The sequence below is a fragment of the Lepus europaeus genome, chromosome 2, assembly GCF_033115175.1.
Source record: "Lepus europaeus isolate LE1 chromosome 2, mLepTim1.pri, whole genome shotgun sequence".
Lineage (NCBI taxonomy): Eukaryota > Metazoa > Chordata > Mammalia > Lagomorpha > Leporidae > Lepus > Lepus europaeus.
This window is the reverse complement of record NC_084828.1, coordinates 2,541,971-2,555,753: the sequence shown is the minus strand read 5'-3', so window position 1 is coordinate 2,555,753 and position 13,783 is coordinate 2,541,971. Positions and strand designations below refer to the sequence as shown.

Below are 13,783 nucleotides of genomic sequence, written 5' to 3'. Positions count from 1 at the left end.
CCGTGTCTGTGCACGTCTGTCCTGTGCTGGTCCCGTGCCATGTGCAATGAGCCACAAATAAATGTTTTCTGGTGACACGTGTCCCCGTGGTTCCTCCCACCACCCCTTCCCCAGTTAGCAGGTGTGGGAGGCTTGGAGCCATGTCATCCACACAGCCTAGCCAAGGTCACTGCGGGAAAGAGCTGCCCGTCTTCCCTGCCCACAGCGGCCCAGGTCCCCGTCCCACAGCTTCGGTGGGGGGCGGAGGGGGCGGCACCTGCAGACCCCAGCCCTCCCTGTGCCTCACAGAGCTTGCCTCCTGTCCTGACCCCTTCCATTACTGGGGCCTCATCCGGGAGCAGGGTCTTCCGGGGGGCAGGGCGGGCCCTCTAGTGGGGTCCTCCTGGGGCAGGGCGGGCCCTCTTCTGTGACTGGCGGCCTGACGGGCACCTAGAGTGACTCGACCCCAAGTCAGGGTCACGGCAGCCTCCAGAGCCTGGACAAGCACTGTGCTGAGTGGTGGTCTCACTAGGGCAGCCCCCCCGAAGATGATGCCCTGAGGCTTTGACAGGTGCAAACCAGGGGCGTGGCCTCTGCCCTTTCGGCCACCATAGCAGCGGCCCATGGCACTGCCCCCAAGACCAGTGGGATCCACGGTTTCCTAAGTGCAGGTGACTGTCATTGGCCAAGCCAGGGGCCCAGCCCTGAACCTGCCATCGCTGGCAAAGGGACGTGGCTGCGGCTCGGCACCTCACAGCCAGCTGCTGGGCTGGCGGCGTCTGAGCGCCGGACCCCAGCCCAGGCTCTTGCCAGCGCCTCCTGGCTGAGCGCCTCCTGCCACCCCAGGGCACATCTCATGGCGGCCTGCTGGACTTGGGATCTGTGCTCCTGGTCCCCGAGGAGCACAAAGGACAGAGCCGTGTGGGGACGAGGAAGGCAGAGAGCAGAGGACATCTCTGGCAGCCCCGCCCACCGCTCCCAGGCCTGGCAGCAGCCCCCTGGGAAGAGGCCGGGCTGCACCTGTTGTCAGTCCAGCTGGCCCTCAGGGGTCAGCCTCGTGGCCACCCCCAGCCTTGTCCAGGACGGCAGCTCTGGCCAACGCGCCGCTCTCCACCCTGCACGCTGCAGGTGGCGCTGCCTCTCCCCAGGCTGACGCTCTGGCCCGGCTCAGCGGCGGCCACCCTGCTCTGGCCTCGCCTGGGCTCCCCTTAGCTATGTGGCTGCACTTGACACCGGAACGTGGGCCCCAGTGACCCCCACTGCCTCTGGGCGCAACGTGGAGAATGGGTCCGGGTGACACTGTCCCCGGTCACCTGCTGGAGCGAGCCCTGCCTGGCACAGCCTCGGGTGTGGGGAGGAGGGGAGAGGGCCAGCAGAGCACCTGTGGTCACTACTGGACAGCCCAGGGCTGGCAGCGCAGCGGACACCAGGAGCGGGGCCGCTCCCGGGCAGCCGCAGGACGTCCCAGACGCTCACCGCCGTCAGCGCCCCAGGTCTGCCTCGCCTCCTGCACAATTTACATCCAATTATATATCCTCCCTCTCTCTAATGAGATCTAATCGCGTCCACGGGCCAGGCCCACTCTGTGAAAGCCAACAGCCGAGGGGAGGGAGGGCAGGCGGGCAGGCAGGGCGGCCCCAGCCCCTTCCCGCTGCCCCCAGCCCTCTGGGCCAGCTAAGGGCTGGGGGAGGAGTCGCTGTGGAAGGGAGCCCCAGGGGGGTCCCCGCTTGGCAGGGTCTGAGCGGCGGATGGTGGATGGCGGAGGCTGCCCCTGGGCCGCCATCCCGATGCTCAAGTGAAGAGACCCCACCCCGCTCAGGTCAACAACCCGGGAGCCTGCACCCGGGGGGGGGGGGGGGCGGCGAGCCCGCGAGTGCTGGCTCCCAGCCGGCTCCCTGCTGCTGCACCCGGGAGGGAGTGGATGACGGCTTCATTCACTCCGGGGCCAGGGGCCGGGCTGACCACCACACTGCTGGGCACCCCCAGGGCCTCTGCTCTGATGCATGGCTCATGGAAGGGACGAGCCTTTGTCCCGCGGCCACTGTGTGGCCTGCTGGCCTCCCCTCGGCTACCAGCTCTTGCCCAGCCCCTCGCAGGTCCCTGGAGGGCCCCAACCCCACTGGCCTCCACCTCTGACCTCCGATCTCAGCTGGAGCAGGCCCTCCCCCGACAAGCTCCCAGCTGTCTCCACGCTCAGAGCCTCCCCAGATGTGCAGCAAGGCTCCGCCTCCCCCGTGGGACCCGCTGTTCCCCGACCTGTGCCCCCGTGGTGGGTACACACTGACCCCTTTGGTCCAGCCGTCGGGAAGACGACCCGGACTTCTGGTATTTTCCAAGTTCCCTGCACACAACACGAGGGCGATCCCTCACACCAGCCCACGTGTGAACCACAGCGTCTGTCACGCCACACTGCCCGTCTGGAGGCCACTGCCGTTCCCACGGATACAGGCGACTGCAGTGTCTGTGGACCCCCACTCCGCCTGCTGGGCACAGGCTGTGGCCCCCCCACTCCCCGCCCCCGCCTCCAGCAGCCCCGGATGGGAAAGGCAGGCTTCACCTCTGCCGGTTCCGGTTTCTCAAGGTCCACACGCGTGACAAAGCTTATTCATGTGAGGTCTCAGAGCTGTGCACACCGTGACCCTCAGGACACGGCCCGAGCCCTGCACGTGTCTGACCAGTGGCGAGTGGGGGCAGATCAGGCATGAACGCCACACCCACGGGCACGGCAGGCCCCACACGCGTGCTGTCTGTTCCCGCAAACCAAGGGCTGACGTCACAGCCGGGAAGTGGCCTCGCCCATGCCGTCCCGCACTCCCACACGCCTCCATGCGTGCACCTGTGGTTCTCCAGGCTCCGGTGGACAGCACCCGCTGCGTGTGTGCACTGCGGCCACCAGCTCCCCTGCTGGTGCGCGGTATGCCCACGTGGCCGCGAAGCTCTGGACCAAAGCCCTGAACGCATCTACTCGACTCCTTTTATGGGGGAAACGGAGGCGCAGGCCCAGAACCCAGTGCACAAGAGCAGGCGGGCGCCCAGGTGAGAACCCAGGGCCCAGTGCTCTCTCGCAGGCCCCTGGCTGCCACAGCCCAGAGCGGGCGGCACTGCTCGGGCTGAGAACGCACCACGTGAACATGTGTCACGCTCCCCTAGACACGTCTACGCGGCGACCATGGCTTCAGGGGAAGAAACGAGCCTAAAACAAGAGATTTGTAGACTTAAAATATACGCTTATTTAAAGATAAGAAAGCAGCTGGGATCACTGACTGGGTGGAGAGACACTGCCCAGCCCCCGCAGCCCGGCGTGGGGGTGAGGCGCATTCAGGGGCCCCGCCCAGGCTGGCAGGGGAGACCGTGGCCCCGTGGCCCCCGTGGCCCCGTGGCCGGGCCACGCGGCGTGGCGGAGCTAGAAGTAGGCGAGCTCGTCGTGCTCCGCCTTGTCGGCCTGGTAGGCGGCCAGGCTCAGCGGCTTGTTTTCATGTGGGAGGCTCCTGAACACGCGCAGGTGCATGAAGCGGTCGTCACCGACGTGGACCTGGAAGACAGCCCTGTGAGCGGGGCCCAGGAGCCGCCGGCCCAGGCGCCCAGGTGCCCACGCCCCCACGAGCCGCAGGCCCACACGCCCACACCCCCAGGAGCCGCCAGCCCAGGCGCCCACACCCCCACGCCCCCAGGAGCCGCAGGCCCACACCCCCACGCCCCCATGCCCCCAGGAGCCGCCAGCCCAGGCGCCCACACCCCCACACCCCCAGGAGCCAACGGCCCCCACGCCCCCACAAGCCACCGGCCCACACGCCCACGCGCCCACACCCCCACGAGCCACCAGCCCCCACCCCCCACCCCCGCACTCCCAGCCCCCACGCCCACGCCCCCAGGAGCCGCTGGCCCACGCGCCCACGCCCAGGCACCAAGGTTTGTCAGGCCCCGGCCGCTGGGCTGGCTGCAGCCACCATGTCTGCCTTCCAGTGCAAAGTCCCTGCACACCCCACACCCCCACACCCGCTCCTGCCACACCCACTCTGACACCAGACTTGGGGGCCAAGCACCCCTGGGCTGGGCAGCCACATGAGCCCCCATTCAACAACTCTGCCCTGGCCACAGGGCCACACCCCAGGGCCTGCACCCTCTCCTGGCCAGCCCTCCCAGCCCACACCCGCTCCTGGCCAGCCCTCCCAGGCCACACCAGCTCCTGGCCAGCCCTGCCAGGCCACACCCCAGGACCTGCACCCACTCCTGGCCAGCCTTCCCAGGCCCATACCTGCTCCTGGTCAGCCCTCCCAGGGCCACACCCCAGGACCTGCACCCACTCCTGGCCAGCCCTCCCAGCCCACAGCCACTCCTGGCCAGCTCTCCCGGGCCACAGCCCCTCCTGGCCAGCCCTCCCGGGCCACACCCCAGGGCCTGCACCCGCTCCTGGCTAGCCCTCCCAGCCCACACCTGCTCCTGGCCAGCCCTCCCAGCCCACACCTGCTCCTGGCCAGCCCTCCCAGCCCACAGCCGCTCCTGGCCAGCCCTCCCAGCCCACACCAGCTCCTGGCCAGCCCTGCCAGGCCACACCCCAGGACCTGCACCCACTCCTGGCCAGCCCTCCCAGCCCACACCCTCTCCTGGCCAGCCCTCCCAGCCCATACCCACCTTGATGAAGTAGTTGGTCCCTGCGACCACCTGGCTTTTGAACGACACAGCCTTAAAGACATCGAACTTGCGATTTTCCTTCTCTTCCAGCTGGGCTTTCACCTGGGGAGGGAGTGTGGGGAGGGCTCAGCGGCCCCCACGTGGGACCGCCCGCCCGCGAGTGGAGGAGGCCGCGGCCGGCCCTTTCTGCCCCAGGAGGGCCTGGGCGCTCTGTTCCCTCGCGGCACCGCTCGCTGCGAACCGCTCGCTGCGAAGTCTGCCACTCACCACTTACCCGGCCTTCTAGGTCATTCTAATGTTGTCTCTGACTTAATCTTCCACTTCACACATGCGCCTTGTTTTGGCTTTTTTTTTTTTTTTTTCTTTTTTAAGTTTATTTGAAAAGCAGAGTCATAGAGAAGGAAAACAGAGGGGTTTTTCCATCTCCCCAAATGGCCACAAGCGCTGGGGCTGGGCCCGGCGGAAGCCAGGAGTCTGGAGCTCCATCCAGGTCTCCTATCTGGGTGCAGGGGCTCAAGGACTTGACCCCAACGGCCAAGTCCCTGCATCAGCAGGGAGCTGGATCAGAAGTGGAGCAGCCGGGACTCGAACCCGAGCTCATGAGGAGGCCAGCACCACAGGCAGCCATTCAAGCTGCTGCACCGGGAAGCAGCCCCCCCCCCCCTTAGTTCTCGTAACCATTCCCTGGCTGTGTGCCGTCCAGCTGGGGTAACCTGCAGTAACAGGTAAGGCAGCGCTGTGTCGGAGCGGGTAATGCCAGCACCTGAGTGCCAGCATCCCATATGGGCGCCAGTTCGAGTCCCGGCTGCTCCACTTCTGATCCAGCTCTCTGCTGTGGCCTGGGAGAGCAGTGGAAGATGGCCCAAGTGTTTGGGTCCCTGCACCCACGTGGGAGACCCTGGGGGAAGCTCCTGGCTCTGGATCAGTGCAGCTCCAGCCGTTGCAACCATTTGGGGAGTGAACCATCCATGGATGACCTCTCCCTCTCTCTAACTGTGCCTTTCAAATAAGCAAACCAATCTTTCTAAAAACGCACTGTATCTGCATTGAGATGATCTCTAGCACACAGCCCTCGTCTCGGGGCGCCATCGGTGTCCCCGCGCGGTTCAGCTCCGGCTCCCAGGGTCGGCCTGCACAAGTGCGCGTGGTGCCCGGGGCGGGAAGAGGTAGTCTGGCTTTGCTTTTCCTTTAGACTTAAACCTACTGCAGTCCAATGCCGCTTGTCAATTGGGGGCCTCGGCCACGTGAGCTGTCCAGCGACACACAGCGGTCCCAGGGGATTAGCGATGTCCACGGGAAAAACCAGACACAGTGGAGAGCGGGCCCCAGGAAGCACGCTGCACCAGAAGCACGGAGGCCGGTGTAGCAGGCCGGGAGCGGCCAGGGCAATCTGATCCCAGGCGCAGTCCCCTGCGGTGCCTCGCCCTCACGGGGGACAGCACGCCGGGGCAGGACGGCTGGAGAGCTGGGGGTGGGAGAAGGCCCCATCCTCACGCTGGCTTCTTGCTGCACGGGGCCAGAGCCCACCTCCGTCTCCACACAGGAGCTGTGCTGCACCTGTGGGACCCGCAGGCCAGTGGCCAGTCCTCCGGGTGGGAGGGTGGCCACCGCCTCCCCGCCCAGGCTGGAGTTTGCAAACGACGTGGGAAGGAAGGACTTGCAGGGGCCGCAAATGCCAGGGCTGGTCACTCGTGTGGAGGGCGGCTCCCGGCCGGACTTTGTCCAGGAAGCCGCAGGTGAGCCGCCCCGGGGCCGGGTCACGCTCAGGGACCCCGGCTGGAAGTTGACTCCCCGGGCAGCAGCAAAGGGGGCTCACCCAGAGCACCCCCAGCCAGGACCTCACAGCTGCACCTGCCGCCCCGCGACCACCGGCCAGCGGCTCCTCCTAGGAGACCGGCAGCTGTCCACTCCCAGCGCAGGAAGAACCCACCCCACACGCGCGGGGAGACAGGCAGGGGAGGGAGGCAGGGCTTCCGGGCCGTGGCCGGGCCCGCGAATCGGGGCACACTCCCCATAGTCAGAGGCCGGGCGCCGACGCACCGCCCGGCCCTGTGGTCACCTGGGCGGCCGCACTTCCGCCGCCCGCGAGGGGCAGGGCCCGGGAGCGAGTCGGTCTGGGGTCCCTCTCCCGCTGAGCGCTCGAGGAGGCTAGGGGCCGGCCGGCCACGGGATCCGAGTGGACCCCTGCTCCGTCTACACAGGCCTGCCCCTCGGAGCCCGGACACGCGCGTCCTCGCGGCTCACCTGGTCGGCGATGTCCTGGGTCTCGGCGGTGGCGGGCTGCGCGGGGGAAGGCGCTCCGCACATCATCTTGGCGACGCTGACGGTGAGCCGAGCCGCACCGCCAAGTATACCCGCGGCCCCTCCCGCCCGCGGGGCGCGGCGGGCACGTGACGCGCGGGCCGAACCACGGCGCAGCTCGGGGGGTGCGGCCGCCGCGCGGTCTCGGCGCCCCCAGTCGGGGCCGCGCTGGCCGGGCCGCGCCGGAGCCAGGGCCGAGACCCGGTGCGGGAGGAGAGCGTAGCCGTGCCCCCCGCCGCGGGTTCTGGCTCTGGAGTTGGGGCGGGGGGTCCGGCAGGGAGCGTCCCCCCCACGCCGGGTTGGTGTCGTCCTGAGCCTCACAGTCGAGTCACGAGGAGCGAGTGGGGGCGTGGTTTCGGGAAGTGCCCCGCCCAGGAGGCGTGGCGCTGCGGTGTGGGGGCGGGCCTGGCCGGGGTCGCGTGGGTGGGGGTCCTGGCTCCTGTTCGAGGGTGGGAAACTGCGGGGATAGGGTCTAGGCCCTGCCGGGAAGGGGCGGGCCCTGGGCTGGGCATGGGGGAGCCTGTAGGGTCCCGGCTGCGGTGGTGGGTGGGCGCAGCCAGCAGGACCCTGGGCGAGGCGATCTAGCGAGGCCTGGACCTTCGGGCCCCGTTGAGGGGTTCTAGCGTGGGGGCCCCGGCCGACCTGGGGGAGCTGGGCTGCAGTGGACATCGGTGGGTGACGGCGACACAGGGAAGGGCTGAGTGGGCTCGCGGAGGGGCAGGGTTCCGGTGCCATCTGGCTTGGGCTGGCTGCAGGGGGAGGGAGGGGTCCCAACCTCGTCTGGGCAGGGGTGGGGTCTTGCTAGACTCCCCCCCCCCCCCCCGCCCCGTGCCTGAGGCCTTTCCCAGCCCCTGTCCTGGGCTCCCCCCGCCCTCCTGGGAGTCGAGGTGTGTGTGGCCTTCCTGCACCTGCTGGGCCCAGCCAGGCGGTGACTCCAGGGAGGGAGGGATCATAAAAAGTGGTGAGCAAGGAGAAAGTGAGGCTGTTCGGCTGCCTTTTCTGGCCCTGCAGCTCTGGGCTTGTCTTCCAGAAGGTTCTGGCCGGGCTCTCCCTGCTGGGGCTGGGTTCCAGGTGCCCACAGGTTAGAGGTAGGAGGGCAGCACCTGTGGAAATAAGCAAAGGCGCCCACACGGGCCAAGCCCAGGGCCTTTTGTGCTGGCTGCTGTCCACTGCCTGTGTGGGCAGAGACAAAGGGAAGCTGGCAGTGGCTGGGGGCAGCCCCAGTGTGAGCCCTGGGGGCTGCAGGGGTGGGGGTGTGTGCCTGCTGGGCCATGGACTGGGCCTTCAGTGGCCTCCCCAGCTTGGTCCCTAGCCAGGGGTGGGAGCAGATCTCAGGGGAGCCGCTGACCCCTGGAGGCCGAGGGGGGGCTTCGGCTGGTGTCTGGGTGGTTCTTTCTGTCTGTGTCTCCAGTCTCTCACGCCTTGAGATGGTGGGGCTGCTTTGTGCTATGGCTCTAGGTGCACACGTAGCCCCAGTGGGGGCCAGCCTGTGTCCCGGCTCCGTGGCCCAGGGCTGACTGCAGGTCCTGGGGGACAGGGAGGGGGGCGGGGGAGGGTCTCCAAAAATCCATGGCAAATGCATGTGATGACAAAACTATGCACAGACCCCCCCCCCTCTCTCTCCACTCCAAAGTAAATTTTAAAAAAGATTTATTTGAAAGCATGAGAGAGATAGATATTCCCAAATGGCCACAATATGGCCATACCGAAGCCAAGAGCCAGGAGCTTCTTCCGGGTCTCCCACATGGGTGCAGGGGCCCAAGGACCTGGGCCGTCCTCCACTCCTTTCCCAGGCGCGTCAGCAGGGAGCTGATTCGGAAGTGGAGCAGCTGGGACTCGAACCGGCGCCCACGTGCAATGCCGGCAGCAGAGGCTGAACGGTACTATCTTTCCACCCAATTTTTGAAAGTCTTTTACTCATGACCTTAAATAGCTTTTTTTTCTTTTTTTAACATAAATGAGTTAGTGCAGAATGTCTTAGGGTCGGCTGTGGGTGTCTGTAGTCTCTGATTTGTGTAACTTTCCTGTTTGAAGCCCTGGACATCCTATGTTTTAGCTCCCAGTTTTCCATCGTTCTGAAGCCGGGGAAAAGGCCAGCACCTGGCACCAGGCGGAGGCCCCGGGGCAGCCCAGGGCCTTGGGAACCCCTCACATGTGCGTCTGTGTGCGGAGGGACCCGGGGCGAGACCCTGGGCGAGACACGGTCTCCCCTGTGCAGTCCCTGGTTTCTGGCTTTATCTGCAGCTGCCTTCCCCAGCAGGCCGGGATGCTGCTCGCCGGCCCGCACACTGGGCTACACACAGGGCTACACACCGGGCCGCACACAGGGCTACACACAGGGCTACACACCGGGCCGCACACAGGGCTACACACAGGGCTACACACCGGCCGCACACCAGGCTACACACCGGGCCGCACACCAGGCTGCACACCGGGCCGCACACAGGGCTACACTCTGGGCCGCACACCGGCTGCACACTGGGCTACACACCAGGCCGCACACAGGGCTACACACTGGGCCGCACACCGGGCCGCACACAGGGCCCCACACAGGGCCCCACACCGGGCCGCACACTGGGCTTCACACCGGGCCGTGCACTGGGCTACACACCGGGCCGCACACCGGGCCGCACACCAGGCCGCACACTTTGGGTTAAATTCCAGCTGCGGAAACCCTGTGGTCAGGAGCAAAAGAAAGAGGAAGCGCAACGAGGCAAGTTTCGGCCACCAGACGCCTTCAGGACCAGGGCAAGCAGGCAGAAGACAGGCCTCGCGTGGGCGCCTGGGGTTCCTCCCTCAGCCTGCTGCCTGCCCGCGCCATGGCTGGGCCTGCTGCTCGAGCTGGCCAGACCCAGGAGGCACTGGGGAGCTCTGGGGGGCGGAGGGAGACCCAGGAGGCCCTGGGGGACGCTGGAGGGTGGGAGACCCAGGAGGCCCTGGTGGGGGAGGGGTTCGCAGAGTCGGGGTGAGCACAGGGAGAGCACAAGTGGATGGTGCTGGGAGGCCCTTGCCGCGGGCAGATAGCAGGGTGCAGGTGGAGTGAGTCTGGAGAGAGCCCTCAGGGGCAGCCCCCTCTGTCCTGCACCTGGGGCACGTGCCCCCGGCCCTCCAGCTGCCCTCCCTGCCCCCCCTCCTGTGTGCGTTTCGGGATCCCCTGGGGGCCACCCCGACCCCCTCCTCCCAGCCAGCGCTGAAGGTGTCCGTCTGCTGCCACACGCTGGTCAGTAAAGCAGAGCTTCGACTGCAGCCGTGGCTTTCGGGAAGAGAGGCGGTCTACTTTGGAGCACTGCGTGCTTGTGAAAAGCGCTGCTGCCGCGGGGACATCTTGGCCGTGTCAGCGAGAAGGTGACACAGCGATCACGATGCTGTGACCCAGCTGTTTTCAAAAATCCTGTGAGTGGAAAATGAAGAACCGACTCATCAGGGCTTCCCTGAGGCCACGAGACAGTGGGAATCCCCTCCCCGTTTCTCCTTTCCCACTTTTTAAAAAGGACTTATTTATTTGAAAGGCAGAGAGAGAGAGAGAGAGGTCTTCCATCCACTGGGTCACTCCCCAAATGGCCACAATAGCCAGAGCTGGGCCAGGCTGAAGCCAGGAGCTCCATCTGGGTCTCCCAGGTGGGCGCAGGGGCCCGAGCACTTGGGCCACTCTCCACTGCCTCCCCAGGCACAGTAGCAGGAAGCCAGATTGGAAGCGGAGCAGCCAGGACTCTGATGTGGATGCATCATAGGCCACACCTTAACCTGCTGTCACCACAGCGGCCCGTGGTCATTTCCCATGGCAGGGAATGGAAAGAGTGGACCGTGTGGGAGAGACACACTGCTGGAGTGAGTGAGTTTGCAGGAAGTGGGCGGTTGGAACTGGTGCTGCCCCGTCAGGGCAGCAGGCAGAGGAGGCTGGGCCAGGGCGCCGTCGGAGCCAGGATGGACGCCCGGGTGCTGGCCTCGTGCCTGCAGCCCCAGGTTCAGGAGTCGGGGTGCTGACCACACCAACCACGGGCCTTTCTGAGCCGGGTGCCCTGGGCTCTGTGCAGGCTCACTGCCTGGGACACAGGACGCACACCTGCCAGGCACAGGCGACCGGCTCATCCATATGAGGTCAAAAACGAGAGCGGCCCCGGCCCTGACCTGCAGGGGTGGCTGACCTCAGCCAGTGCACGCCTGACACAGGCTCACCTGCTCGCCGAATGAATGGCCAGCGTCAGCACTCTTGTGCAAGATGGGAATTGTCAGCACCCGCGCTGTCACCAAGGCAGCGGGTCTCACCGCTGACTCACAGGAGGGCGCGGCGCCCCAGGCAGGACGGAGCGGGACCGCACACGTAACTCAGAAGCGTGCGAGTTTAAAACTTCTGGTTATTTCCAGAATTTTCCATGTAATATTTTCAGACCCAGACTGACGCCGGCCAACAGAAACCTTAGAAATGAGTCCTTGTGTAAGGGGGACCCCTGTGCCCACCTTGCAGGGTGTTTTAAAGTTTGGGGAAGCTGGGTGTGGGGTCCTGGGCGTGCGGTGGGTGCTGGTGCGGGGCAGGGACTGCCCAGGACACCGACAGCCAATATGAGCACCAGTTAAAGCCCCAGCCGCTCACTTCCCATCCAGCTTTCTGCTATGGCCCAAGGCCTTGGGCCCCTGCACCTACGTGGGAAACCCGGAAGAAGCTCCTGGCTCCTGGCTTCGGATCAGCGCAGCTCCGGCCACGGTGGCCATCTGGGGAGTGAACCAGCGGATGGAGGACCTCTCTCTCTCTCTCCCTCTCCTTCTCTTTCTGTGTAACTCTTTCAAATAAATAAATAAATCTTTAAAAAGAAGCAGCAGCCAACACTTAGGAAACCACCCAGGACCTGCTCTGCCTTCTGGCAAACAACGTAAGCGAGCCCTCCCGGGACAGGACGTGGACGCACACGGCAGTGGAGGGAGATGAGCAGTGTTGCTCCGCGTTATTGGTGCAATAATTATGCACCCTTCCAAGACCTAGTGAGCCTTTTTCAAAGTGTGTACCTTGTATTTATTTTCATCTACTTGAAAGGTGGAGGGAGGGAGGGAGAGAGAGAGAGAGAGATTGATCTTCTATCCACTGGTTCATGCCTCCAATACCTGCAATAGCCGGGGCTGGGCTAGCCCAAAGCCAGGAGCCAGGAGCTTCATCCGGGTCTCCCATGCGGGTGCAGGGCCCAAGCACCTGGGCCGTCCTCCACTGCTTTTCCAGGTGCACCGGCAGGGAGCTGGGTGGGACGTGGAGCAGCCGGGACACAAAGCAGGTGCTCAAGGCGTCTCAGGCCGATGCGATGCACCACAGGGCCGCCCCGTCACTGATTTTAACACCCATAGGAGGTTCTAAACAGAAGCTTTAAAAGTTTCCTAAACAGAGAAAATTGTGTTTATTATTGTTAACAACGTTAAAATTATTATTTTTTTTTGACAGGCAGAGTGGACAGTGAGAGAGAGACAGAGAGAAAGGTCTTCCTTTTGCCGATGCACTGCACTGATCCGATGGCAGGAGCCAGGTGCTTCTCCTGGTCTCCCATGGGGTGCAGGGCCCAAGCACTTGGGCCATCCTCCACTGCCCTCCCGGGCCACAGCAGAGAGCTGGCCTGGAAGAGGGGCAACCGGGACAGGATCGGTGCCCCGACCGGGACTAGAACCCGGTGTGCCGGCGCCGCGAGGCGGAGGATTAGCCTGTTGAGCCACGGCGCCGGCCATGTGCTGCGGTTCTTTAATTGGTCACCGGCACATAACGCTGCGTGTACCCTGTCATTTGAGAGCGAGTGTCGGTGCGCTCCAGGCCAGAAATCCTTGCTGTCTCTGTCGACTCCATTCCCACCTGGGCGGCGCTGGCACGGTTAGGGTGCTGGGATGCCTGCCTGCCACACCAGGGCGCCTCGGGTGGAGCCCACCGTGCTTCTGATCGGCTTTCTTGCTGGTGCACACCGAGCACCTGGGCCCTGCCATCTGTGGGGGAGATTGCCAGGCTCCCGGCTCCTGGCCTTGGCCTTGGCCTCGCCAGCCCCAACTGGTGTAGGCATTGGGGGGTGAGCTAGAGGATGGAAGATCTCTCTCTCTCTATGCCTGTCTCTGTTGCTCGCCTTTCAAATAAAGAAAAAATAAACTTGTAAAACAGTAGATGCACCTATTTTGTTTTTAAATAGCTTTATTGGTGCACAGCCACGCCCATTCCTTTTGTCCTCCTGCCCGGCCAGGTTTGTGCAGGGCTGGCATTGTGTTCCCAGGACTGGGCGGCTCTCCCTCGAGACGCCGGCTTTGCAGGCTGCAGCGGGGCTGGCCTGGGCACGTGGGCTCCGGAAAGCCCCCTGTGGCTAAGGAGAGCGTCTCGCTCCGAGCCCCTGCTTCCTCCTGGGAGCCTGGCACCTTGCCGTGGGCCAGGCAGATACAACACAGACCAGTCCCTGAGCAAATCGCGCATCCCGGGTGGGCAGCCTCTCCCGTGAGTCTCCCTGCTCCCTGCTGGGGAGTTGGGGTGCCCTGTGTGACCCCACGGGCAGTGGTCTCAGGCAAGGCCACGGCCCACGTATGTTTCCCTTCGCACACTTGACTGTGTGCACCCCCTGAAGTGACGCATCCCATGAGTGCGCCTGTGAGTCCTGGCCGACTGTCCCAGCCGGGGTCCTGTCCACTCGGCCCTCATCGATGGCAGGAAAAATCCCGAGATGTCCTAAATGTAGTTACAGGCCGGAGGATGGGAGGGGGAACAGAAGCTGTGCGGCTAACAGCCTCAGGCAGGAGCCAGAACCTTCCTAACTGTACTTTTTAAGGAAAGATTTTTTTTTTTTTTTTGACAGGCAGAGTGGACAGTGAGAGAGAGAGACAGAGAGAAAGGTCTTCCTTTTGCCGTTGGTTCACCCTCCAATGG

General features: G+C 64.8%; 1 protein-coding gene across 1 annotated transcript; it reads right to left on the bottom strand.

Annotated features, from left to right (window-relative positions):
- Positions 1 to 3,185: 3,185 nt before the first annotated feature.
- Positions 3,186 to 6,977, bottom strand: CSTB (cystatin B). Its single transcript, XM_062175098.1, has 3 exons — positions 6,856 to 6,977; positions 4,612 to 4,713; positions 3,186 to 3,511 (listed from the first exon to the last, which is right to left on the bottom strand). Exons 1-3 carry the CDS (start codon positions 6,919 to 6,921, stop codon positions 3,383 to 3,385), a joined length of 297 nt encoding a protein of 98 aa, XP_062031082.1. The 5' UTR covers positions 6,922 to 6,977; the 3' UTR covers positions 3,186 to 3,382.
- Positions 6,978 to 13,783: the final 6,806 nt, after the last annotated feature.

Excerpts from the sequence above, each read along its gene's own strand:
- CSTB (XM_062175098.1), bottom strand. The coding sequence starts at position 6,921 with ATGATGTGCGGAGCGCCTTCCCCCGCGCAGCCCGCCACCGCCGAGACC. Across the intron at positions 4,714-6,855 it reads CCCAGGACATCGCCGACCAG|GTGAAAGCCCAGCTGGAAGA; the intron begins GTGAGCCGCGAG and ends CTCCCTCCCCAG. Across the intron at positions 3,512-4,611 it reads GGACCAACTACTTCATCAAG|GTCCACGTCGGTGACGACCG; the intron begins GTGGGTATGGGC and ends GCTGTCTTCCAG.